Source organism: Panicum virgatum, chromosome 9N (genome assembly GCF_016808335.1).
Source record: "Panicum virgatum strain AP13 chromosome 9N, P.virgatum_v5, whole genome shotgun sequence".
Classification (NCBI taxonomy): Eukaryota; Viridiplantae; Streptophyta; class Magnoliopsida; order Poales; family Poaceae; genus Panicum; species Panicum virgatum.
Genome location: NC_053153.1, coordinates 68,470,129 through 68,497,597, shown reverse-complemented (window position 1 = coordinate 68,497,597; position 27,469 = coordinate 68,470,129). Strand labels below are relative to the sequence as shown.

Sequence of the window (27,469 nt, the reverse complement as noted above, 5' to 3'; positions counted from 1 at the left end):
TTTTGCACAGATGGGTTGTAAATCGCGAGACGAATTTAATGATGCTAATTAATCCATGATTAATTAATAATTAGCGGATGGTTACTGTAGCATCAATGTTGCAAATCATGGATTAAGTAGGCTCATTAGATTCGTCTCGCGATTTACAGCCCATCCATGTAAAAAGTTTTGTAAATAGACTTCATTTAGTACTTCAAATTAGTAAGATTCTTTCGTAAAATTTTGCGTTTTTGTGTTTACGGGGTGGGAACTAAACACGACCTTGGTCGGTTTCGGCGTGTGACTCTGCGGTCACGTGCAGCTTTCGGTCAGGGAAAAAAAAAGAGCGGCTTGTGCAATTCCATAATTATCGACGTGTTTGAACTGCGTCACGATACATCGTGCATAAAGGTGTTGTGTTGGTTGTTTGCATTCTTGCAGTTGATTTGTTGTCTGCATTGTCTGCCTATTGCACTGGCACTGCATCGCTGCTTTCTAATACGTACAGCATGTGCGCTTACGGCAGCTTGGTCCGAGGGAAACGAAGATTTTGCCCACACCCACGGAACCTGCAACCTGGTTGAGAAAAAAAAATCTTACACCGTTATGGAATAGGTTTGATAACTACTGCAGCCAATCAAATATACGCTGATTGCATAGATCGAGCCACAAATCAGTCCTCATAAACTCGTCCTTCAAAAAATTATAGGAGGACGACATCATCTGCACTGCAGTAGCTGCTTGGTTAACAAGGCATGTAGTTGCTTGGTTAACAAGGCATGGCAAGTTCTGGTTTGGTTCGTAGTAGCACACCTAAATCTACAATGAAATCTTGCATGGAGTACTAAACAAAGTATATTTGAAAAACTTTTTCACAAATGGGTGCAATTTTGCACAACGAATCTAATAAGTCTAATTAATTCATAATTGGCTTCAGTAATGCTATAGTAATCATCATCTAATCATGCAGTCAAATGACTCATTAGATTCATCTCGCAAAATAGTGCAGGGGGTTGTAAAATTTGTTTCGTAAACTGCTTTTATTTAATATTCTTGATTAATGATTAAAGTTAAATATAGTACCCTATGCTACAAAACCAAACAAGAAAGTCATGGATAGCCAATCTTTGGTTACGCATACTGCAGCAAATCATGGTAGCCAATCTGGGAAGAAAATCAGGATGTGTTTAGTTCACAAAAAAGTTTGGGTTCTGGATACCATAGCACTTTAGTTGTAATTTGGTAATTAATATCTAATTATGAATTAATTAGGCTTAAAAATTCATCTCTTGCCAATCAGTTTAACTATGTGATTAGTTATTTTTTCAACTGTATTTCACGTTTCATGCGTGTGTTTGAAGATTCGATGTGATGTGTACTATAAGAAAATATTTGGGAACTAAAGAGGTCTCAGTTCTAATGTGAGCCCGATTTGACATCCATTAAGGCTAGGCCACGTCAAGCAAAAAAGACAAGCCCTGTCCCAAACTAGTGGCTAACCTAGCTGCTGTTTGTTTCTAGCAGCACTTTTGTAACCCCCTTGTTATATTAAAAAAATCTTATCATTAAGAAGTATCAAATAAAATTTATTTATAATTTTTTTCGACGGTTGAGTGCTAATTCTCGAGACAAATCTAATGAGTCTAATTAATCCATGATTTGTTACAGTAACCGTCGGCTAATTATGAATTAATATATCATTAGATTTGTCTCGCAGTTTAGCTGCAGGGTTCTGCAATTAATTTTATAATTAGACTTTATTTAATACTTCTAAATACTAAAATTCTTTTGGATGTAACATGGGTCACACGGAATAAGGTTTGAAGTGCGTGCAATCTCTTTATTTCCGATTGTTAAGTTGAGTATAATCTGATCTATTCTTAATCCAACGAGCAAAATACACTGGATATTGGATTCAAGTGCTAATATTCAAAATGCTAAAATTTATGAAACCGAAGGTTAAAGTAGCATCCTACTCCACTCTAGCGAGAGCGCAGCCGACGAGATTCGGAGTTCTCCTCTCGCTCCAAAAAATACTAAAATTTAGCACTAATTTATTTAAACGGGAGTGCTAATAGTGGACTAACTTCAGTCAGAACTTAAAATATTTTAGTAAGAATATGGATACTTTAATTGATGTTAAAATTCAGCACTCAATTTTAACGCATCTAAACAGATATTTACCCTGAGGAGGAAATTTATCTGTAGGTGGAAAGAACAACAATCTTTTCCCTCACGCGAAAGCCGCCAACGCTGAAAGCCTACCTGCTGCCTGCAGCGGTGCAGCATTGCAGCCAGCAGCACTCACTGCCGTACAGAGCACAAGTACTGCATTCCCAATTCCCAAATACGTATCATTATCACTAAATACAAAACACTGTTTTTTAAAAACAATAGAAAGAACCAAAATACCGCAAAATTTCCCCTTAACCACCCTTATCTTCTGTAACTAAAGGAATCAGCAGACTTAATGCCCACGTTAATCAGTCCTTAATGTACGCGTCACAAACGGCACGTCTTTGCAAGAGACCTACCCTGGCCGCCTCTACCCCCTCCGCCTTCTCCTCGACTCCTCCGACTCCTTCTCGTATCGCGGGGCTACAAGTCCAACACCGCCGCCCTCGCGGCCTCGCCACCCAACTCCCACAAAACCTGACCCCACCCAGCCACCGGGCGCGCAATGGCGCGCGGGCCGGCTAAGAAGCGGCGGCGCGAGTCGTCGCCCCCTGCCGCCGACGCGGCGAGCGGCGGGAGGAAGCTCCTCACCGGCGAGGACGTCGAGGTGAGCGCCATCTGCACGGGCTGCACTGTCGATACGGACGAGGCCTACCGCATTGCGGCCGAGGGCGGATGGTTCGCGGGGGACGGGCTGGGTGCTTGGGTTTACGATTTCTTGGGTTTTGCGATGCTTAAGGTCGCCGCTCATGAGCCGGGTCATGATCAGGCGATTTTTGGGTTAATCTCGATACAGAGCATCGTTCATCGGATGGTCGCTAATGCTTCCAGGCGGTTAGTGGTTAGAAGTAGCATGCTTTTTTTTTGTTAATCTGCGGTGAAGTGGGTGCTTAATTACATGTGTCTAATTGGACCCCGGAGCTTTTTATTGGGTGGTTGGAGTGATCTCATCTTATTGGTGCGTAAATGCTGACAAAAAAAAATCGTATCTTTTGGCTCAAAGCAATGCCGCAGTGAGCCCTGCTTTATGCACGTGCAAATACTGTAGTTCAGAATCTTAGCGTCTTGTTTCTGTCTCCAGTGACATTGAGTTCCGGTAGGATTATGACCTCCAAGCAAATGTATCAAAGATTGCATTACCTCTCGCTCTTGAGCTATTTGCCGCGGATAACAGTTGCATTCATCCAGTCCATTAATTCCTGCCAGTTGGGCAGTGTTACAGTAATTAGGTAGGAATCACAACCCAAAATAGGAAGTGATTCATCGCCATATGTATGGATTGAATTTGACCTGCCAATGAACCGGTGATGTTTTACTATGCCTTTAAACACACCCCTGGTGTTTCCTTTAGAGTTGGATCATCCATTCATCCAGTTCATTGTTTTCGTGACCCGCTGATGATTGTGGGATACGCCAACCCTGTTTTTCTTTTGCACTGTTACTGCCACTATGCCTGCCCTTATATTGTGGATGGAAGCGCCAGACCGTTATTTAGTGATACCTCTCTCTTCTGTAGGTGCTCAGTTGTGATCCAGGTCTATGTGGTTCGTGGCATCAAGCTGTTGTTATTGGTATTATGGACAATGCTCGCACTGTAAGATATATTGATTTCGTTGACGAAAATGGATTGCCTCTTGTTGAGAATGTTCAAGTGTCAGATGCCATTGATGGCAAGTCAAGCATGACTGGAGAACTCATTCGTGGGAATGTAAGGCCGATGTGTCCACACCAACCATTGCAGGTATCGGATGCAAGCTATGGGCTATGTGTTGATGCATTATGGGAAGGGTCGTACTGGGAAGGTGTTATTGTTGATCATGCTCAAGGATCCATGGAAAGGAAAGTCTTTTTTCCTGATGAAGGTGATGAATGCATTATTGGGGTTGATCAGCTACGTCGTACTCAAGACTGGGATGAAGTTACAGGGAAATGGAAACCACGCGGAATCTGGTTGTTTCTCCAGATGCTTTTGTCACATGAAGAGAGTGATGGTTTACCTGTATCAGTCAGGCAGATATGGTTTGACTTGAGATCTAAACCTTCTTTTAGGACTGATGCCAAAATGTGGATGTTTGGAACAGAAGCTTTTTGGGAGAGATCACTTGCAGACCTCATCGCTGAATTACGGTCTATATGTTTCAGGCCTACCCTGGATGGATATCAAGTGGAAAACTATTCTACATTGTTAGAAGGTTCAGACCCAGTGGCCTTTCAAAAGGAGAGAGTTGAGACCACTGTCTTGGATAAACTAGATCCCATTCCAGCTGTTCTCTTCCAAACCTTGTCAGAATACATCTCATGCTACCGCAACAATAAAAGGAAAAGTGCTCTTGTCAAAAAGGAGTTGGCAAAGAAACACCTTAAATCTTTAGGTTGGACCATGCTGGATGACAGACGTAAGAACAAGTTTTACATCTCACCTGATGGCAAGCGGTTCCCATCTTTTCTAGGAGCATGTGAGGCATGTTTAGCATCAAAAGGAGCAAATGATGACCAACATTGTCATACGAATAATTTGCTTCTAGATAGTGCTAGTGTGGTGCCCAAAAATTTACATTACGCGCCAACCAGCATGGATCTCATCTTCACAGAGAACAAGTCCAATGATAAATTGATAGAAACTTCATCAAGACATTGGGAATCAGTTCAACTGGATGCACAATTCTCCCCGCAGATAGCTTCCCTTCTTGCAAATTACCAAGATGGCACTACTGTTCTACAGAGACGCATCAACAGAACTCAGAGTTTAATGTTAAAGAAGCATCTGCTGGCACTGGGTTGGAGTATTAAGTTCAAAGTTGATGAAATGGTGCAAGAAAATGGTCATCGCAGATATTTTACAAGATACAGGTACGAGTCACCTGATGGGAAGACTTATGCTTCTGTCATTCAGGTAATATGCAGCTTCATAGTTGGAAGTGGCAAACAAGTTGATGGAAACAGAGTGGATGGTATAACTGGCAAGTACAATCATCGGGCAGCACTAAAAGAAGATGTTCATTCATCAGTGTCGACAGACCTGGCAAGGCTCGGTAAACGTAAACGAGAGGATAAATTTGGCGCCCTTGGAGAATACATAGACTATATGGAATCTGATAAGCAAAACTCCAGAAGAAGGAAACTGTTGAGGTCAAATGCTAAAGAGTTTCTCAAATCTGCTGGATGGAATTTTTGGCTAAAGGAGAAGTCTAGCAACAAACTCGAGTTGAGGTATGGTGCTCCACATGGCAAGTCCTACAACTCTCTAGTGGCAGCATGTAAAGGATATCTTGAAAAGGAACATCAAGAAAACAATGATCAAAGCTTTGGAATTGCCGACAATGATTCTACTGATGGTTCTATGCATCCATCCAAATTGATAGCACTCAGTGGTCAGCTACGGGATTCAAGCAGAAGACATGATATGCCAGTTTTGGACAGATGTAGTAACATATTTACCTTCTCTACACGTCATGGAAAGTCTAGGAAAAGAAAATCATCATTAGTTCCTCTGACCTGCACACCAGTTCTCTATTCAAGACATGGACGAGTTCTTCCAAGTGAGCATCGTGCAAAGACAATTTTTTCTTTGTTGATTGAGAAAAATATTCTGGTACCAAGAGATAAGGTTACATATAAGCAAATAAGTGATGGACCTGGGATAAAGGAAGGCTCTATTGGTAGAGATGGAATAAAATGCATGTGTTGCAATGAAATATTCTCTCTGGAGAATTTTGAGGTTCATGCTGGGAGCAGTACTCCATTACCTTCTGCCCATATGTTTTTAAAGGATGGAAGATCCCTATCACAGTGTTTAGTTGATCTCATGGGTGGAAACACGCCCAGAGATTCATTGCGTGTGCGCTTGAAGGGAAGAACTTCTGAGCTGGAAAGTGATTCAATATGCTCCGTGTGCCATGATGGTGGGGAAATATTACTGTGTGACAATTGTCCATCATCTTATCATCATGACTGTGTCGGTTTGGAGGTACCCCTTCACCCCTAGTTACTTTGCCTCAAGCTTCTATCTTCGATTACCTCCATTGTTGCGAGATTCCATTAAGTAGACCGGCAACATGACAGTGTTAGCCATACACTTCTCCATTTTCTTTAGTTACATGATCATTAGTATTCAAGCGCCAACCTATATGATTGGTAGTGAGAACTTGCAATAAATTCTCTCTTTTAAGCATGTGGAGCATGTGTCTAAGCATCATAGTTTACCTGATACTATTTCAATATTAAGTTACCTGATACTATTTCAATATTTCCTCAGTTCTTATTTCTCCATCAGTTTTCCTTTCCATGCCGTTGCTTGTTTGAAGAACAATATTTCAGTAGCAATCTGCTTTTGTAGGGAATTCCTGAAGGAAGCTGGTACTGCCCATCCTGCAGATGCAGTATTTGTAACTTGAGTGATTATGATCCTGATACCAGCCAATTCACGGAGAAGACAATAGTGTACTGTGATCAGTGTGAACAGGAATGTATGTATGCTTATTTCAATGTATATCAATACAATGTTCCAGATTTAGTTTTTAGACTTGCTAATTTTGTTCACCTTCTTTTGATAGATCATGTCGGTTGCACTAGAAATAGTGGCCATGAGCTTATCTGCCTACCAGAAGGGTGTTGGTTTTGCAGCAGTGGATGCTCAAAGGTATCACTTGATCAAAAATGCTAATTTTTACCCCGTATAACTTTAGGATAGAATTTGAACTTGATTCATTCTCATTCTCTTTCTTCCGGACATTAAATGATTCGTTCTATTGTGCAGATATTTCAACATTTGCAAGAACTCATTGGGAAATCAGTTCCAACTCCAGTTAAAGGCTTATCTTGTACTATCTTGAGATTTTACAGAGAAAAAAGCAGTGACCATGGTCATTATGATGATGCAATAATGGCTGAACATTATGGCAAGTTGTGCATTGCGCTTGATGTTCTTCATGAATGCTTTGTTACTATTATTGAGCCTCGCACAGAGAGTGATATTTCTGAGGATATTGTCTTCAATAGAGAGTAAGAAATGCTACTGGACCATTTCCGTGCATCTGTTTTTATTTCACTTTCCATTTTTCTTGTATTAATTATTCTTCATAGATGTACTTGTGACTTTTCTGCGATAGTTGATATTTTATTTTTACATTTGCAAAGAGTTGAATCAGCAGCATTTTATTAAAGGTTACATATTTTACTGGATTGTGCTAATGGAGCTACACTAGCTGTAGTTTTGCAACGCTAGTCAGCAAAGTTGTTGACTTATTTTTCTTTACCGTTTTCCCCTTCCACAGGCTGGTGACTTTGTTTAAAATACCTGTGGTTTTTAGTCTATTCAGCACGGTTATACATGTATATTCTATTTTCATATTATACATTTAGGTATATATTCTATTTTCATATTATACATTTAGGTATTTTTTATTGATGTTTCTTTGTCGTTATCTAATGGTATAGCGTACACTGCTCTGAGTTACTTCTGTATACTTCACAGATCGGAACTCAGACGACTAAATTTTAGGGGATTCTACACGATACTTCTCCAGAAAGGTGGTGAAGTAGTATCTGTCGGCACTTTTAGGTAGTATGCCTCTGTGGTCCTCCGTAGAAACTGAAACTTTTGTTAAGCATTTTTATCCATGTCCAATTATTTTCTTTCCTGATTAGGATATGCGGCCAGAAGTTTGCTGAACTGCCTCTGATTGGTACAAGAGTTTCATATCGTCGACAAGGGATGTGCCGACTTCTAATGAATGAACTGGAAAAGGTTTGAACATATTAAATATATTTTAAACCTTCTGCGATGCTATTTCAGTTTAAATATGTAACAGAAGCTTAAAAAAGATGTAACAAAAGCGTTTACATTTTACTCTCAAATACTCATGCCATTTCCATGTTGTGTACTCAACTACTGAACTGCTGATTAATTTACCCTCTTTTTTACTTGCCAGTTGCTTTTGGACTTGGGGGTAGAGAGGCTTCTGATACCGGCAGTTCCCGAACTTCTGGAAACATGGACAGGCTCATTTGGTTTCACAGTGATGTCGAACTCTGATAGGATTGAGTTGGCAGAGAACAGCATTCTCAGTTTCCAGGGAACCACCATGTGTCAGAAGGTTTTAAATATTGCATGCAACAATCTGCAAGATCAAAATGTTCCATCGATGTCCAACTCTATATGTGACAAGGCTGTAGATATTGCATCCACTCATTCAGAAGTGTTGAATGGAACAATGATGTCTATTAGTATCGATAGAACGACTACATGTGACAAGGCTGTAGATATTGCATCCACTTGTTCAGAAGTGTTGATTGGAACAACAAGGCCGAACGCTGACAGAGAATTGGCTGAAAACTCCAGTCCCTGTTCTCTCGGAACCGGTTCGTGTCAGAAGGTTATCAGCACGCTCGGTCGTCCAGAAGGATTGAATGGTCTATTTCCCATTCTCTTTCTGTTGATTGAGCACATGCTAGTTGATTCTCTGAGCACACATCTAGAAGGACATTAGTTTCTGTGATATTTAAGCTGAAAAATAGTTTGAAAAGAAGTATTCTTTTCTTTTTTTAAAAAAGAACAAAACTCCTCCATTCTACATGGCTAATGCGTTCTCTGCATTTGATGTGGTTGACTGACATTTGATGTGGTTGACTGATTGCACATATTTATGTATGGAAAAACAATGATTTTTTAAGGAGGAAAAACAATGATGAACTTGCAAATTATTTAAATTTGCTCATGGTTTGCATGTGTTTAATACAATTCTTACTGGTGATTTTTAGGGTTTGACTACCAAGTGCAAGACAGTAGCATCATTGCTGAGACAATTGAAAGTGATTTTCAAGAAGGCACTTCAATAGCGATAGAAGAGATGGGGCAACTGGAAACGGAGCTGGTGGCCCAAATTCAGAATAACAGCGCTGAAGAGGGCATTTGTTCCATTGATGCCCAAATTCAGAATAACAGCGGTGAAGAGGGCATCTGTTCCATTGATGCTCTGAAAAGTATGCCAGAACCTCAAGTTGGTTTGGCAGTCGAGCAAGAGCTGGTACTGGAAACTCGGAATAACAGTGCTGAAGAGGGTATTTGTTCCATTGGTGCACCGACTAGTACGCCAGACCCTCAAGTTAGTTTGACAATGGGGCCGAACCTGGTATTGGAGATTCAGAATAACAATGGTGAAGAGGGTATTTGTTCCGTTGATTCTCTTACTAGTGCGCCATTTGGTGTAACAGTAGACATGCATGAGCAACCATATGGCAGGTATGGTTTCTTCTATTAAGGTTAGATAGAGTTAGTTAAAAAAAACTCCATTTGTGCTTGCTTGATTGGACTCAAAGAGGTGACATATAGAATTTGCATACTTTGTTGCATCTCTCCTAACTTTTCAACCAACCTTGTTATCAGGGCCACTTTAGGACAAATGCTACATGTAATTGATCGTAACAAATAAGCAAGTATTAATGATGTATTTGGGAGGAAACCAAAACAAAACTGCAGTATAACCTGTCAGACATTCCATTCTTCTTGTTGGCAATCTGGTTTACTATCAATATTCACTCAGTGAGACAGCATCATGTTTTTATAAGAACTAATGATTTGTCTGGTAACTTAATTAAAAAAATTATTTACTGCAATCTTTACATGGACTTGCATATTTCCTTTACTGTGTACTTATTGTGCTCCATTTCTAGTGCTGGTGCAGATCAGTGCAGCGAGAATTGCACTTTGACTGATGTGGCCCAGCCTGTAACAGTATGTATACTCAGAGTAACTGATTGTGTTTTGGTAGCTGCTTGTCTCAGTACTGATAACACCCTGCGTTTTGCAGCAAAATACAGCTCCAGGATTGAAATACAAGTTCTCAGGAAAATGCTACGAGCGAGTCAAAAATGGTGCTCGTCCGAGGAATGTCTGGCTTAGAATCTCCACGAAATGATAACCAAGGGTGGATCCTCTGGAGCTGTGGATGTAGGAGGATATGGATTTTGAGAAATAAAGTCTGAGCCATCATCGACTTGGCCTTGTCTGTGCGCCAGTCGGAGCTAACATAACCTGGCTATGGAAGCCAAGCAATCGTGTAGGATGTTGCTTCACAGTGTAAAATAAGGAGTATCAAGCTGTTATAAGAGTTTAACATACTATCCAGCTACAAGGAAAAGTAGAATATGTTCTCTCTTTTTCTGTGGATGGTTTTAACCTTGAAAGCTGGTATTATCAGTACACGTTACATGCCTCTGTTGTCGATCTCTTTCAGCGGCTGTAAACTGCACGCCCTTCCCTTCCTTTTGATTCACTAGACTTTAGGGGCCAGCATGGGCTTGTGGGTTTTAACATGGCTGGTGGTCTACTGGTCTGTTTGTGGTGAGGGCGATGAGCTAGCTCATTTTCCTTATCCATCTGGTGCAGGGTATGTTCTGTTTCCTTCCTCCCCTCTGCCCGGCCCGGGCCTGCGAACTCGGTGCAGAAACGTTGCGGGAGGTGTTTCCGGGCTTCCGGCCCCAATGGCCAGGCCGCTAGGGGGACCAGCTCGAGCACTCCATTTCTGTGGGAAAGAAAAACAGTATGTAGTACTACTACTACTAGTTGCCTTGTTCTATTGAACCCGTGTCCGTATGGGTGGGTAATAGGGGGCCCAGATTACCTCGATGCCTCGCCAACTTCTCGAATAAGGGTGTGTTTAGATCACTTTGCGTGTTTAGAAGGGAATTTTCAATATTTGAAGTATTAAATATAGACTAATCACAAAACTAATTACAGATCTCGTCTGTAAACTACGAGACGAATATAATGAGTTTAATTAATTCATCACGAGAGCATATTTACTGTAGCATTACTGTAGCAATTTAGTGTCTAATCACGTCATAATTAGGCTCATTAGATTCGTCTCACGATTTACAGTCTATTTGTGTAATGCGATTTATTTTTTGACTACATCTATCTATTATATTATTAAAGGAGTGTTAAAAGAAGCCATCACGTTCGCTGAGAGGGTCTAAAAATTCCTACGTTAATCTAAAAAAGAGAAGGATTTACACCGTTAGATTTTATGAAGATCTAATGGTTCAAACTAACTCAAGAGTTCATATCAAATACGATTAATAAATATCTAATTTCGGATTTAAACATTTAAGAAAAATTAAGACATGACAAAGAGTCCATGCCTAACACGATTAGTAAATAACTTATTTCGGAATTAAAAAAATAAGGAAATCAGGGCTTAACCAAAGAGTTCATGTTGAATACAATTACTAAATAGGCGAATTCAAATTTATAAAATTTATAAAATTAGCATTAGCACTCGACAAAAAAAATAGCCGAATAGCTAAATTAAAACCTAAGAGTATAAAATTCTATTACATTATTAAGTAAGTGTTAAAAGAAGCCATCACGTTTGTCGAGAGGGTCTAGAAATTCCTACGTTAATCTAAAAAAGAGAAGGATTTGCACCATTGGATTTTATAAAGATCTAACAGTTCAAGCTAACTCAAGAGTCCATATCAAATACGATTAATAAATAGATAATTTTGAATTTAAAAAATTAAGAAAAATTAGGACATGACAAAGAGCCCATGCCGAATATGATTAGTAAATAGCTTAATTTGGAATTAGAAAAATAAGAAACTTAGGACTTAACCAAAGAGTCCATGTTGAATACAATTACTAAATAGGAAAATGACGATGCACACAGTTTTAGATATTGCAATCTATTGCAAGACCATTGGCACCTTATGATTGTCGCCGGTCAATGTGAGAGAAATATCCGCTGAAGACCCAATGCTTCCTCCAAACAAAGATTATCATCATAAATGTTGCATATTCCTGAACAACTTCAGTTATACAAACTAATCTGATGGTGGTCAACGAAGATACATGATTTTGTAGGCATACAAATAGTTCCATACAAGTAATAATTGCTGGGATTAAGAATAAAGCACTAAAACCTACATATAAATGTGACTATCATTAGCTCAATCTAAGTAGATGCATGGGGGAAAAATCAGAAACTTAGTTGTGTGAGGAATCAAATAGCATAAATAATTCTTAACATTATTATCCCTGTCTAATCTTCTATAAATACATGAAAAAAACACTAGGCACAGAACACAAATGTGATCTATACGTCTAAAGAAGTATAGAGAAAGAGAATAGAAAAGGATAAAGAAGCAGCAAGGAAAAATGAGAAAATGGGGGCAAAAGAAAAGGATAAAACTGAATTTATTAGTTTAGTCTATAAATAATATTATTAGTCACTACTATATTATTGTATATGAAGTTATGTTATTTACCAAAGTCAGCAGGAGAGGCCCCAACTTATTTTTAAAAAAATAACTATTTTTTGTCAAATCCATGATTATTTTTATTTTGCTCCCATGATGAGTCAGATCTAGATATGCTAGATGCTACGTAAGTGCTCCAACAACTACACTAGATATATTTTTACTAAATAATAATTAAAATATTGCAAGATACAAATCGAACTCCAACATCTAAGTTACATATTGTTGGCAAACATAACTAACACATGCATATAAATATATTTCATAACTACTTATAAAAACTTTATATAAATACAAATATGTAAAGTAGACATCCATATTCAAGGTGACCCCAAATTAATTTGAATCCTCAAATTTAGATTTTCTAGGTTAAAGTACTAAAATATGCAACTATAATATAGAACAAAGCAACATAAAAATTGATGATTGTATGAACTCCTATGCATTGAAAGTTGCTGGTAGTATTCAACAAGAGCAAACGAGAGGTAAATAAATTACGAAATACATCTCTTTGGTCAATGTAAATTTTTTTAAAAAAATTAAAGAAAGAACTAGCTACCCGCGCTATTAGCGCGGACCACCTTGCTAGTTTAGTACATCATGCAAGTGATTTACATAAATTTTGTATTTTGTGTTTTGGGATCTAAAAAATGCCTAAATTCGAAAGACGGAAAGAGCATTGGGGCCCTTCCGAAGCAGATTTTGATGGAGTTGGAATCGTGGATTTTATAAAGCTGTGGGTTGAAGAGAGAAGAAGCTGAGAGCACATCCTTTTCCTTTTGCCTGCCTGCCTGCCGCAAGAAAAGCACAAAAAGTCCTCATCGCCTTTGTGAAATTTACCCGTAATGTTCTGTCTTCCTCGTGAAGCCATGGCGCATATCCTCATCGACAGTGAAGTGGTGGGCATTAAAATCTCGTCCCCTCTTTACAAATTCTCCATTTACAGTTGCGCAGGGAGAAATCACTGCCGCTACTCACTCGTGCTTGGCATGGTTACCGTTCCAGTGAACACTGGCACCTTAAAAAATGCAACACTGGAGCTGCCCTTTCATAGCAGGGCAGCAGGACAGAGACAATCACCGATCCGACATGGAACATGTATCCTGTCAACCTCAATCCACTCTGGCTGTGTTTAGATCCGTAAAATGGTGGTAAAAAGGGTTACATCGGACACTGTAGCACACTATAGCATTTTTCGTTTGTTTGTGATAATTATTGTCCTACCATGACCTAACTAGACTCAAAAAATTCGTCTCGTCGTGTACATCAAAACTATACAATTAATTTTTTTATTTACCTACATTTGATGCTCCAATTTGATGCTCCATGCATGAGGCAAGAGATTTGATGTGATAAATAAATAGTAAAATTTGGAGAAAGAAATTTTAGAACTAAACACAGCCCCTGCCATTTCGTCACGTTTCCCCTCAGAAGGCGGACCATGTAAATGCCAGGTTGCCAGGCGGATGCCATCCTCCCTAGCTACATGCACGCGGACACAAAGATTCCATTTCCCTGAGCGCACGAATTCCAAGGTTGGAAATCCATCCCGTGCACCTGCGGCGGCGTACAGCAAAGGGCAGAACGACAGATCGGCAAAGGCAACGAATCCATGGATTCCAATTCCATACCAGCCGCGCAAACTACTAGGGCGATCTCGACCACGCTCACGTGAGCTCCAGCCGATCGAGCGAGCGGCAACTCTCTTGGCCTCACCTGCACACCTCCTTCCTCCTCGCGACCCAGCTCGTGATAGTTAGAGCAGCTAGATTACTTGCGGCGGCGGCTGCTCTCCCCTCAGCAGCTGGCCTCGTGATTACAGATTACTCGCTCGATCCATCGATTGATCGAGCGGCGGCATAAACTGTAAAGGGGGCCATCAGAAAGCAAGGCGCCTTTGCTTCCGCTTTCTCTTTCTAATCTTTGTCGCCGCGACCACGTCGATGCCGCCGTTCGGTGGGAGAAGCGGCGGCGTCCTCGCCGCCGTCGCGTTGTCGGTCTCCGTCCTCCTGCTGCTGGCGCTCCCGCTGCCGGCAGCCTCGGCGCGCGGAGCCGGGCCGGCGGCGCGCCACCGGCGCGACGCCGCCACGCCCGGCCCGGCGGCGAGCTGCGACGTGTTCAGCGGCAGCTGGGTCCTCGGCGACGGCCTGGCGGCGTACACCGGGTACAGCTGCTCGCTCATCGACGCGGAGTTCAACTGCCAGCTCTACGGCCGGCCGGACTCTGACTACCTCCGGTACCGCTGGAAGCCGGCCGGGTGCGAGCTCCCGAGGTACGTGCCGCCGATGATCGAGCGCTGTCCATCGTGCCATCATACACATGATGATAGCTTGAGAGAGCGACCGTGCCAGCAGGTTCGACGGCGCGGACTTCCTGACGCGGATGAAGGGGAAGACGGTGATGTTCGTGGGGGACTCGCTCGGCCGCAACCAGTGGGAGTCGCTCGTCTGCCTGCTCCACGCCGCCGCGCCGCAGTCGCCGGCGCAGCTCGTCTCCTCGGACCCTCTCTACAACTACAAGTTCCTGGTATGCGCACGTACATGCACGCACCGCCGCCGCAGCTTTGCTGGTCGTCGAAGCGATCACCGGGCCGATTTAAGTTTGGATACGTCCGTCCGTGCAGGAGTACGAGGTGACGGTCTCCTTCTACCGCGCGCCGTACCTGGTCGACATCGACGCGGTCCAGGGGAAGCGGGTCCTGATGCTCGACGACATCTCCGGGAACGCCGAGGCGTGGCGCGGCGCCGACGTGCTCTCCTTCAACTCCGGCCACTGGTGGACGCACACCGGCGCGATGCAGGGGTACGCCGGCGATCCTCCGGTTCGGTCGTGTAGGATCAGACGCTCTTCGATTTGCTCTGCGCCGAGAACTGATCTCCGCGCGTGTGCAGGTGGGATTACATGGGGGAGTCCGGGAGGTTGTCCGAGGACATGGACCGGACGGTGGCGTTCCAGCGCGGCCTCACCACCTGGGCCAACTGGGTGGACCTCAACGTCGACCCGGCCAAGACCCGCGTCTTCTTCCAGTCCATGTCGCCCACGCACTACAGGTATCGCTCGCATCTCTCCCCCGTGACTCCATGAGATGATGAGCCGAGCCGCCCCCATCTCTCTATGGGCACTGCCATAAGGCATGTGCAGTTGTGCACTTGTGCAGGCACGTGCGCGCGCGTGTCGTTGCGTTTCTTGGCGTCTAGCTGAAAATTGATCCATTTTCCGTTTGGGCTTTTGCGCCGCGGTCTCTGGCTGGAACAAACAAACAGCTCCAAGGAGTGGCCCAACCCGGTGTCCAAGAACTGCTACGGCGAGACGGCTCCGGTGGTTGGGCTCAACTCGACGGCCACCGCCGGGCAGCAGGCCTCCACGGGCCAGGACCAGGTGATCCAGGCCGTGCTGCGGGGCATGAGGAGCCCCGTCCGTCTCCTCGACATCACGGCGCTGTCGGCGATGCGCAAGGACGCGCACCCGTCGGTGTACAGCGGCGATCTCACGCCGGCGCAGCGCGCCAATCCCGGCGCCGGCGGCTCCGTGGACTGCAGCCACTGGTGCCTCCCCGGCCTCCCGGACACCTGGAACCAGCTCTTCTACACCCTCCTCTTCTACAAATAATTGTAGCGGGATACAGCAATTCATCCACATTGTTACATGTCAACCATATCTGATTTTTTTACGGCGCGTTGTAAACTATCATTAGTGTGAGTCGTGGTTTCATTGGAGTAGTATGTAAGCTGCTGTTGGGAGAAATGAGTATGCACGTTGACATCAACTATGAATGTTACAATTATTAAAATTGCTGAGAACCTAAGGGCACGTTTAGTTCCTGGCAAAATTTTTTGGGAAGTTTTACAACACTAATTAGGAGTATTAAGTATAGACTAATTATAAAACTAATTACATGGATGGACGGAAATCACGAGGCGAATCTATTAAGCCTAATTAATCTCTCATCAAAGATTGTTTACTGTAGCACACCATTGTCTAATCATTGCATAATTAGGTTCGTTGAATTCGTCTCGCGGTTTCATCCGAGGGTTATGGAATGGATTTGGTTAGTTGTCCACATTTAATATTTTTAATTAGTAGTCAAACGTTTGAAGTTATTGTAGCGCAGGAAATTTTTTGGGAACCAAACAGAATCTAATTAAGAGCGTGTGACATTTAGACAGCGGCTGACTACATGTTTTTGCCATATCACGTAAGGCACTAATATAACCACCTAATACTCCCTCCATCTATTTTTCTAGGGCATATGAGCAAAATCAAATTTTCTAGATATGTAGGGCGCAGCCCCTCAAAACCGCCCCATCGGCCTTGGGACTTAGAGCAATTCTAAGAGATTCTCTATATCCATCTCAATTGTTAGAAATAGAGATTTTGGTAAAAAAAACTCCAAGAGCTTCTCTAAGTGGTTATCCAAATATGACATTATCTATTTTGAATTTCTCGCTAGCCAAAGATAAATAGCGAAAATGACTCTAGAGTGTAAACAAGATATAGAAAAGCTGTTGGAGAGTGAAAATGCATAGAAAGCGATTTTTATATAGATGACTCTTCAAATAATGATTTAGAGAGTGAAATTTAAAAAGACTCTTGGAGATGCTCTTAGGCAGCCTGTACTCTCGGTAACCGAAACATGAAGATCGAATTTTGTAATTGGTGGTGCATGGTTCAAATCAAAGGGATACTGCATGCCTTCATGTAAAAATAACTGCAACGTGGCATAAGACCTAGCGTAGTTAAACACAGGCGCAAGACTCTATGGGCTACCTTGGTCTCTGGAGTACGAGCTCATACGCCCTTAAAAAATGGATGGAGAGAGTACAATATAGTAGTACTATTTAATTATTTTATATGTTCCCTCCGTTTTAATTAGTTGTTTTGGTCTTTTCTAGATGTATAGATTTTACTGTGCATCTACATGTATATTATTTTTAGATGTATAGCAAAATTTATAAATTAAAAAAAATAAAATAACTAATAATTTGAGACGGCAGAGTACCAGACAACTTAGAGTTTTGGGCAAAAGCCGTCTCTCTCGCCGCTAGGCTAAAAATGCTTAGCATGGAATCTTGGAGACGTCAGATTTATTATAACGTTTTGCATGCCTTTATTAAACAAATGTTTTTGACGGAGCTTTTAGGGTTTAGCTGGTTTTCATCATATTGGTTCAGTGTAAATTGTGTGTGGAAAATGGGGTGGCGTAAAGATAAGAGCAAGGCTTATAATTTAGCCTGCTGCTGACTTTCTATTAGTGCCACATCACTTAGAGCTCACTGAACAGCTAACTTGTATAAAGGTTCATTGTTGATATAGGCTCCATTATTAATATATAGACCATCTCATTTCCTCACAAGGTACTTTGGAACCTGTGTCTCAGCTGGCTGCAAGGTTGCAGCCCGTTTCTCCTCTCTCTCATTGCCTCTCTCCTCCACCTTAATGTGATGTGGTATCTCATGCAACCTGCTTAGGTGGCCTATAATACTTGCTCTAAAGTGACATCCACATTCTGTCATGCCCCCATGAACCTCGAAAATGGTAACAACGATATTGAGCAGCGGTTGGCAATTTTGGGTGCATTTTCTGTTACCAGCGGAAAGCACTTTTTTGGTTTTCCTTCGCTTTGAAGCGAGGACGTACAAAGTGTGATATATAGATTCCTGTTGTTGACAATGTTCATGCCACCACCAATCGCCTGAACTTTTGCAGTCATCAACTGATAACCGTCCTTTCTGAAGAAACTCACCCGATGGAGGCACAAAGGGCCACATGCATATGCACGTTTTCTGTTGCAGTAGTAACAGTGCAATTGCTTCTTTAATTAGGTGCCGGACAGTTCTGATTTCTTGGTCGTAATCATCAATTACTTGTTATGGACGCAGCACTCATGTGCCATGTTACCATAATTCTCTCAACTCATCTCCCGGTGAAGCGTTGATTGTCTGACATCATTTCCAGAATCTCTTCAGGAACCGGCCACATCATGGCCCCATAAGTATATACCGGCACCTGGAAGTCAATCAAACTATTTAGATTCGTGATACATGCTTGTTGTCTAGGTAGCATTCAATATTCTTGAAAGAAAAAGGATGAATGCATATACCAAATGTTTAAGGGGTATGGTTGTATATGATTTGTTGACAGGTGGATAATCTGGTTAGAACGGCAGGTTACATCGGTTTCTCGATATTGAAGTTTCGAATGATGAACACGAATTGCTTGGCAGTGATGTGTTGTCGTCCGGGTTTTGGTTTGCCAAGAGTTAACCCCATGAAAGAAATATGCTTTACTGACGTAATGCAACACCTGTCAATATCTATTATCTTATTATTTGGCCAACAAACGGAGCCTCCACGTTCGCTCTCAAGGCCTAGAAATTCACACGTTAATCAGAGAAAAATAGAAAAATAAAAATTACCCACCACTGCCATCATGATAAAACTAGCCTAAAATACCCCTATGTCTAATTAAAAATCACCCACCAATACCATTATGAAAAATTAAATATAAAATATCATTTAGCTATGTATCAGTTACAAACATATACTATTAATTAATAAAAACTAAAGCTAACAACAATCAAACAAAATAAAACGAAAATAAAAATGATTATATGCATAATATTATTAAAGCTCAAAAAATAAAATTGTTATTATAGGTAGATCATATTTGAATTGTTTTAACTAACAATAAGACATAATTTATGATAATAAACAGGGTGATGTATGGTAAAAAAAGATAGTATAATTTTTAAGTAAAAATACAACTACATGCAATTTTTTGAGTTTTCAATACTTTGCGCGGGCTGTACGCCTAGTTCTCTGTATATTCTAAGCCTCCATCATAAGATCGACCAATGGAATGTAAACCGTGGGCCTCTCTCAGTAAAGCATCGAAACAAACAGCATACCAAGATCTCATCAACAAACTGGTCAAACATCATATCGAAACCACATGTATTATTTTCTATCTCCTGGCCTTGCATGTGCTGAGTTTCAGTTATGTGTATAATCTTTTTTCCCTACTCTAAAGCTTTGAAGTCACCTCGCAATTACTTAAACCATCAGACACACACAATCGAGATGTACACATGAAAACAGGTTGACTACCTTTTTTTTTAGGCGAACCTTTAAAATATTCATGCCGGCCGTGCATGCTGTTGGTGTACCTCGTCCTTGCACTGCCTGCTTAATTAAACCTAGAAATCCAAGGACCAGGACAGATGCTACTCAAAATCCCAAATGCTGCAGGAGTGAGGAGTGCATGCACAATTCGATGAGCGCTGTGGGTCATGCAATGTGAGAACGAAGATGCCTAGACAGGTTGGTTGTCTCAAGCTTCAGTCAGCTAGCCCTTCTTCCGCTAGTAGCATGGAGCAACTTGCTGGAACAGTATCTAGATTTCTGCTACCTGCTAACCTTTCTTTTGAATGGACCATGGGCTGTATATACTAGCTTCAGCACCTTTTTGACAATGCAAAAATGTACGAATAGATGCCCAGGTTAGTTGTCTCTCCGAGAGCTCAACGCCAAAACGTTGCTTTTGCTTCACTCCCACTCAAGTTAGTAGAACAAACAGTTAAAATCAATTGCCAAATGCATCTACTTTAGCCCCACAGTGCGATTCACACTTGGTTCTATATATGTGATCTCTGCAACTGACCAGCAAATGTGGCCGACAAGCTGCGGCAGCCGACAACTGAAGGCTGAAGGCCTGAAGCCACCCTGCTGAGGCCGGCCTGCACCGAGCGAGCGTTGCCGCACCCACGTCGTAGCTGCGGTGATGGTGCAGATACCAGCGATGAAGAGGGTGAAGGGGCGGGCCCCGCTGTCAGTGGTGGTGGCGATCATCGGCGGGCTGGCTCTGGCGGGCATCATCTTCACCGAGGACCTCCGCTCGCTCACTGGTACTGCTGCCTCTAGATAGACTTCTACTGCTGCACGCACTGTGCTACTGATTTGCATTGTGCTTTTATTTAAAAAAAATTGCATTGTGCTGCAAATGTGCACGTGTTCGTTTGAACTATTGGAATAATGGCGCGTGCGTGCTCTCTTCAGAGATCATGGACAAGAAGAAGGAGAAACAGGAGGAGAAGCAAGCGTCGCTGCCGGCCAGGACGAGGATGATGAGGATGATGTTGACGCAGCCGGCCGAGGAGGCGACGCCGGCGGCGGCGGCGGCGGCGGCGAAGGAGGCGTTTGACCCCCGCCGGTGCAGCGTGACGGAGGGGTACTGGGCGTACAACTGGACCAAGAAGCTGCCGTACACGGACCAGACGTGCCCGTTCGTCGACAGGCAGATCTCGTGCCAGAGGAACGGCAGGCCGGACAGCGACTACCTCTACTGGGACTGGCATCTCGACGACTGCACTCTCCCAAGGTCAGCTCAGTGTTTGGTTGATTCAGCGGTAGCCTTATTTTATTTGTTTTCTTTGAAAAAACTATTTTATTTGGGTTTGGGTGGGATCGTTGCCACATACACGTAGAACGAGTCATGTAATGTTGGGAAAAAAATTACATCTGTCAGTCAAATATCATAAGGGGGAAATTGAAAACACATAAAGTCTCGTGGTGTTGGACGTCAGAAAGTGACTTGCAGGCAGGTTTGAAAACCACCTCTTATTTGCATTTTTGCAAAATTCCTCTGTTTTCTAAGGATCGTCATTGGTCACGGTAGTGGGTTTCTGTACAACGGGCCGAATTTGCCCCGGAATAAGTGGGCTAGTTTATATTAGGCCGAATTTAGCGGGCCGCTTTTCATCCGTGGATGAAGCAGGTTCGACCCCGCGGCGGTGCTGGAGAAGCTGCGTGGGAAGCGGATGCTGTTCGTGGGCGACTCGCTGCAGATGGGCCAGTGGCTCTCCTTCGTCTGCCTCGTCAACTCCGTCCTGCACTACACCGCCAGGACCATGGAGCGCAGCACCACCCTCTCCGTCTTCACCGCCACGGTAAGCCTTTCGCCGCGGCGGGCCCGACCCACTACCGGTGATGCCGCGCGCGATCTTCTTAATTCTTTCGACGGCGCCGGCCGGCCACACTTGCAGGAGTACAACGCGACGATCGAGTTCTACTGGGCGCCGTTCCTGGTGGAGGCCAACTCCGACCGCAACATCCGGCTGGGCGCCGGCGGCCGGGTGCTGCACGTCGACGCCGTCGAGCTGCACGCCAAGCACTGGCAGGGTGCCGACATCCTCGTCTTCGACAGCTACGTCTGGTGGATGAGCGGCGGCAGGATCAAGACGGTGTGAGTGATCGAGCCGCCGCGGCGGCGCTCTGCTCGGCCGTTAATTCGCCGGAGGTTACATGCGAGCGAGCCGCCGGCGAACACCAGTTTCACCATTGCGAGCTTCTTCCACAACAGGTGGGGCGCGTTTGGGGACGACGGGTACGAGGAGCTCGACGCCTGGGTGGCCTTCCGGCTGGGCCTCAAGACGTGGGCCAACTGGGTCGACGCCAACATCGATCCCAACGCCACCAGGGTCTTCTTCATGTCCATCTCCACCACGCACATGAGGTGAGCGAATTTTCTCCACCATGCCTGCCGCTCGAGCTCGACCAGTTGAGTTGCGGCGGCAATCCTACTAGTACTAACCCAGGTCGTCGTCACCGCGGCACCGCGCACACCGGCGATGAATATAATTTCCCAGGAGCGAGGACTGGGGCCGGGAGGGCGGCATCCGGTGCTACAACGAGACGTGGCCCATCACGCGGAGGGGCTACTGGGGCAGCGGCGCGGACCGGCGGATGATGGAGGTGGTGTCCGACGTGGTGGGCCGGATGCGGGTGCCCGTCACGCTGCTCAACGTGACGCAGCTCACGGAGCACCGCGCCGACGCCCACGTCTCCGTCTACACCGAGACCGGCGGCGAGCTGCTCACCGCCGCGCAGAGGGCCGACCCGCGGGCGCACGCCGACTGCATCCACTGGTGCCTCCCCGGCGTGCCGGACACGTGGAACCAGATCCTCTACGCGCACCTGTAGGCCTCTTGTACTGTATGTAGCTTTCCCTCCCGTACAAGTACAACACCAAGAAAGAAATTACTAGATCAGAGACACAGACATCAATCGATTAAAGAAAACATCTTTAGATTGATCCGTAGCTCAAGTCTTAAACAGATCGAGTTCAAGGACATCAACCCGGCACGCACACACATGTGACATGCCTCAATGGCTCGCTCGCTCGCTCGCACACGTACACGTACACATACACATACACGGACACGTTCGCTGGTGACAGCGCACAACACCACGTAAAAACAATAGTAGCACGTGTGCCACCGCACCGTGCCATGGCATCGGCGACCGGCTGACACGCCACACCGCACCTACTCGATCGTCGTCCTTATCCTTGAGCTCACAAAGTCACACCGCGATCGCGACGGCGACCTCGTTCCCGTTCGCCGCGCCGTGCCCGTTCGCCACGGCAACCTCGCCGCCGTTGACCGCGCCGTTGGCCGGGCCGTGCCCGTTCGCCACGGCCGCCACACCGTTGCCGTTGGCGTGGTCGGTGGCGGCGTCGTGGGAGGAGATGAAGCGGCCGGAGGGGTCGTTGGAGGCCTTCCACTGCTCCACCCACTCGATGGCCGCGGGCGTGCTGCACGCGATGCTCGGGCCCCACGGCACCGTTTCCCTCGCCGAGTCCTGCGTCACCGGTTAGAGCCAGACATCAGCAAACCGTCGCAGATTGTAATAACTAGACTAGAAGCAAAAGTGTCAAGAACTGCCGGCGTCAGGCTGAACCAGCAGTCACCTGAGGGAAGAGCCTCTCAAAGATCATCCTGTAGTAGTAGGCCTCCTTGTTGACAGGCGTGTTGTAGGGGTACAATTTGGCAGCGTTGTTCATCATTTCATCCGTGACCTGAACATGGAGGAGCAGAGCGTTGTTAGCCGGTCAATTTCGGAGAATTTTCAGGAGATGCAAACTGCTACGTACTACTTGTGCAGCTGAAGCAATTGTTACAAGAAAATCACCTGCTGCTCAGTGAAGGCCTTGAGGCCATCGATCCAGCTGTAGCCAACACCGTCACTGAACTGCTCTTTCTGCCTGTAGAGAATGTGCTGCGGGTGGAGAAATTGCACAAGTGTCAGTTCAGACTTCACAGCACAGAGCAAACCCAGAGTAATCTGAAAACCTTCAGAAACTGGCGGTTCCTGTTTTACCTTGGGCAGGTAAGGGTGCTCCTCGTCGTCGAACGCCTTCCTCATGACCCACTTCTCGATCCGCCCGAGACTCTTGTCGTACTGCGCGCGCGCCAACCAGCAACAAGACACCATCAGAAAAAACCAGGAGCAGCAGGAAACAGAGTCAGGAGCAGTCATCTTCTTCCCCTAGCTCCAACGCGTACCATTTTCCATTCGGGGTCCATGCCCATGGCGACGTCGATGAACTCCTTGTCGAGGAACGGCACGCGGACCTCCAGGCCCCAGGCCGAGGTCGCCTTGTTGGCGCGCAGGCAGTCGTACTGGTGCAGAGCTTTCACCTGCAGATTCTCGCGTCAGGGTCGTCGAATGCCAGCCATGCGATCGGACGGTCGGTCGGCGGCGCGCCGGCTGACGCGTGCGTACCTTGCGGCAGGTCTCCTTGTGGAACTCCTCCTTGTTGGGCGCGAAGTGGAAGTAGAGGTAGCCGCCCAGGAGCTCGTCGGAGCCCTCCCCCGAGAGCACCATCTTGACGCCCAGCGACTTGATCTTGCGCGCCATCAGAAACATGGGCGTGCTGGCCCGGATCGTCGTCACGTCGTAGGTCTCGTCGTGGTAGATCACCTCCTCGATCGCGTCGATCCCGTCCTGGGTAGAAAGAAATCGGCCAAAAAAAGATGGTCGATTTGCCACGCGTCAGCGTCATGTCCAAGTTCAGGGCCCAAAAAAAGCCTTAGGACTTTTTTTTCGAACAAAAGTTGGGACTTTTTCAGGCTCCGGTGTCACGTTTTCAGCGGGTTTTGAACATGTCTTGGATCATGTCAATGATGTTCTTTCTATTTTCTGTTACGTTTTTGATGCTCCATCTGATGGTCAGATGATCGAGGCCTGTCACTGTCCGTGCGATTTTACCTGTACGGTGAAATGGAACTCGTGGTGGATGGTTCCGAGGTAGTCCGCGACCTCTCTGGCGGCCTTCAGGTCAGGGGATCCCTGAAACGCGGCGGGCGAGAACCGAGAGCGTCAGCGCACACTCGCGGCGGCCGGCGGGATGAAATAAAGCGGTGGGCCAAGGACCGAACAAAACCTCGAGTCCGACGACGAAGGAGTGGAGCTCGGTGCCGAACTTCTTGGCGGCCTCGGTCTCGACGAGGTGGCGCTTGGTCACGGAGGCGACGAGGGAGGAGTCGAGGCCGCCGGAGAGGAGGACCCCGAAGGGCACGTCGGTCATGAGCCTCTTGACCACCGCCTGGGGAGACATGTCAGTGTCAGTAACGGACTGACAACGGCCGCGCGCCTTAAAGTTACCGCGGAACAGGACAAGGCTGTGGGCGGCGGCGGACCTTCTCGAAGGCCGCCCTGAGAACGAGCGGGTCGTACGGTGTCGACGGCACCTGCTCGAGGAACCAGGCCGGGTTGTACCAGCGGCGGAACCCGGCGGCGGCGCTGGAGTAGAGGTGCCCCGGCGGGAAGAGCTCGAACCGGACGCAGTCCTCGTTCAGCGCCTTCATCTCGGAGGCGAACCAGACGGAACCTGCAGCGGAAGACGGGACGAGGCAAAGATGGATCGGTCATCTATCCGTATCGTCGTGTGCGCGAGCCCTGCCTGTGCCTGGCTGCCTGCCACGCTTTGTCTGAATCCGGCCGCGCACATGCAGGGCGACGGGGACAGAAACGTGAACGGGCAGCGCACGGAGAGCCGGGGAGATGAGGGAGGGGAGGGGACGCCTACCGTCGCCGCCCCAGCCGATGTAGAGGGGGTTGACGCCGATGGCGTCGCGCGCGGCCATGTACGTCCTGTTGCGGGTGTCGTAGAGCACGAAGGCGAACACGCCGTCCAGCATGTCGACGAAGTTCTCGCCGTACTCCTCGTACTGGAGACGACGACGACGACGATGGCAGGGATGATAAAGAACACAGAAAGAAGGTCGGCATCAGCATGCTGCATGTGTTCTTTTATTTGCTTCTTATTGAGAAGAGAAAAGCGTGGCAAAGGCAAATTTGGCTGCTGGAAGTCTAGAACTCGGAGTGAAGAAATCTCTCTCTCTCTCTCTCTCTCTCTCTCTCTCTCTCTCTCTCTCTCTCTCTCTCTCTCTCTCTCTCTGCAACGATCATCGTTAGGAAAACTCTCTTACCAGAGGGATGATGACCTCGCAGTCACTGCCGGTGGTGAAGGTGTGCTTGCCGGTGAACTGCTTCCGGATCTTCTTGTGGTTGTAGATCTCCCCATTGGCCTGAAATCAAACCAGCGAGAGAAGCATTCATCATGGATCGTGGCATACGTATCGTGTGGCAGGTCGTGCCGTGTATCTGCCCGAGCTGATAGACCCCGCCGGCTCGTGTTCCTTACCACGACGACGACGGTGCGGTCCTCGTTGAAGAGCGGCTGGTCTCCGGACAGCGGGGAGACGACGGCGAGCCGCTGCTGGGCGAGGAAGTTGCCCTCGTGCTGGTACACCCCCGACCAGTCGGGACCCCGGTGCCTCAGCCTGCACACGCCACATGGATCACGTCCTCCGGGTCAGAATTATTCCAACACAACCACGCCGTACTAGTAACCTATAATAACACATACTCCCTCAGTCCCAAAAAAAATTACTAGTCTTTCTAGGATTCAAAATTTGTCCCAGAAAACAAGTCACCCTATTCTATTTAGAAAGTACATGTGCATGTAAAAATTAATTAGTGCCAAATATAAATAATATACAGGGAAAAACATGATCATTTTATTTTCTTTTTAATTTGTCTTAGAATTTATAGGATGACTAGTATTTTGGGATGGAGGGAGTAAACACACAGGGCGAAATGAACAACGAAGATTCCCCATTCCCGTGCTGTTTTCCAGATCGGCCCTTCTTGGTACTTCTCAGCCCCTAGCCCCCAGCCGCTCGATTCTTTTTTTATACTACTACTAAAAAAATATGCGCTCCCCCCGGGCAAAAAAGAGAAAACACCTCACCGACTACCAGTCCTGATTCTCCCATGGCTCTTTCCGGCAAGCTCAAGAACAATTGCCGGTAACAGGCCACATGTTTAACAGGCCCAGAACAAAACAGGCTCTGGAACCGTGGAAGCTACTACGACGAGCGGGAGGGTGCAATGGAGAGGGGGTGCTTGCCTGCGGGAGCAGGCGAGGACGCGAGCCCTCTGGGCCTGGGACTGGGAGCAGTCGGCGCACCCGAGCACGGCGAAGATGCCACACATGGCGGAAAGGGCACGGGGCGCGAGTGGCTGTGGGGAGGGGGAGAGAGGGAGAACCAAGCGAGCGCGCGTCTGGGGATCGTCGGAGGGAGACGAGACGGTGATGAGCGAGCTGCTCGTGTTGTGCTGGGATGCGGGAACCAGGAGGGAGTGGCCTGCCGTTTTATAGCCGGCGCGCGCGGCTCCGGGGCCTCGCGTCTGCGGCCGCGCGGGAGGCGGCCCCGGACACGCGGCGGGTGCCGGTTCGGCGGGCTCGGTGCGCGGCGGGAGCTTATCCGCTCGGGATGCAGCGCCGGCCGAGTCAGCGTGGGGCCCGCGCCGGCGTCAGCTCCGGGCGCGGCCGTCGGATCGCCGTCGGACGGCCGGGCGAGGCTCCGGGTGTGGGCCCGCGCGCCCGGCCGGTGGGGCCAGGCCGAGGGGCCCCGCCGGATTCACCAATGGCGGCCGGCCGTGCGCGTTGCTGCGGGGGATACGGTGGTTGTTAGTTTAGGCTGATTTTCCTTCGCGGGGAGAGGTGCTTTGTCGCGGGTGATGATGCAAACGACGCCATTATTGTGAGCATCTCGGGGAGGAATAATGTATCCGGACACGTAAGTTCATATGGTGGGAAAGATTCGCCGAATCCGCCTCCTAGTTTTTAATCTTCAACGGTGTTAAATTTTATTTTTTTGGGAGAAAATTTCAACGATGATAATTGGAACCCGGCTAAGCTACAAAATGGA

At 46.3% G+C, this 27,469-nt stretch overlaps 4 protein-coding genes across 5 annotated transcripts; 3 read left to right on the top strand and 1 right to left on the bottom strand.

Annotated features, from left to right (window-relative positions):
• The first annotated feature begins 2,573 nt into the window (after positions 1 to 2,573).
• LOC120692400 (increased DNA methylation 1-like) lies at positions 2,574 to 10,369 on the top strand. 2 transcript variants are annotated; one of them, XM_039975676.1, is made up of 11 exons: positions 2,574 to 2,761; positions 3,671 to 6,121; positions 6,491 to 6,620; positions 6,708 to 6,793; positions 6,911 to 7,155; positions 7,628 to 7,714; positions 7,801 to 7,900; positions 8,085 to 8,565; positions 8,914 to 9,394; positions 9,837 to 9,886; positions 9,963 to 10,369. In XM_039975676.1, exons 1-10 carry the CDS (start codon positions 2,660 to 2,662, stop codon positions 9,865 to 9,867), a joined length of 4,194 nt encoding a protein of 1,397 aa, XP_039831610.1. In that variant the 5' UTR covers positions 2,574 to 2,659; the 3' UTR covers positions 9,868 to 9,886; positions 9,963 to 10,369. The 2 variants fall into 2 exon arrangements, with proteins under 2 accessions (XP_039831610.1, XP_039831609.1); XM_039975675.1 differs by having other exon boundaries at positions 9,826 to 9,886.
• Positions 10,370 to 13,910: 3,541 nt separating this feature from the next.
• On the top strand, positions 13,911 to 16,177 carry LOC120690301 (protein PMR5-like). The gene is made up of 5 exons (XM_039972899.1): positions 13,911 to 14,683; positions 14,766 to 14,937; positions 15,035 to 15,213; positions 15,303 to 15,461; positions 15,675 to 16,177. Exons 1-5 carry the CDS (start codon positions 14,355 to 14,357, stop codon positions 16,018 to 16,020), a joined length of 1,185 nt encoding a protein of 394 aa, XP_039828833.1. The 5' UTR covers positions 13,911 to 14,354; the 3' UTR covers positions 16,021 to 16,177.
• Positions 16,178 to 20,059: 3,882 nt separating this feature from the next.
• On the top strand, positions 20,060 to 22,506 carry LOC120690300 (protein trichome birefringence-like 3). The gene is made up of 6 exons (XM_039972898.1): positions 20,060 to 20,314; positions 20,466 to 20,787; positions 21,184 to 21,355; positions 21,452 to 21,651; positions 21,769 to 21,921; positions 22,055 to 22,506. The coding sequence occupies exons 1-6, from the start codon at positions 20,191 to 20,193 to the stop codon at positions 22,386 to 22,388; spliced, it is 1,305 nt and encodes a 434-aa protein (XP_039828832.1). The 5' UTR covers positions 20,060 to 20,190; the 3' UTR covers positions 22,389 to 22,506.
• On the bottom strand, positions 22,471 to 26,966 carry LOC120690298 (asparagine synthetase [glutamine-hydrolyzing] 1-like). Its single transcript, XM_039972897.1, has 13 exons — positions 26,665 to 26,966; positions 25,897 to 26,035; positions 25,682 to 25,780; positions 25,279 to 25,420; positions 24,890 to 25,080; positions 24,634 to 24,795; positions 24,459 to 24,539; positions 23,973 to 24,194; positions 23,753 to 23,887; positions 23,568 to 23,648; positions 23,379 to 23,465; positions 23,158 to 23,265; positions 22,471 to 23,048 (listed from the first exon to the last, which is right to left on the bottom strand). Exons 1-13 carry the CDS (start codon positions 26,748 to 26,750, stop codon positions 22,770 to 22,772), a joined length of 1,812 nt encoding a protein of 603 aa, XP_039828831.1. The 5' UTR covers positions 26,751 to 26,966; the 3' UTR covers positions 22,471 to 22,769.
• Positions 26,967 to 27,469: the final 503 nt, after the last annotated feature.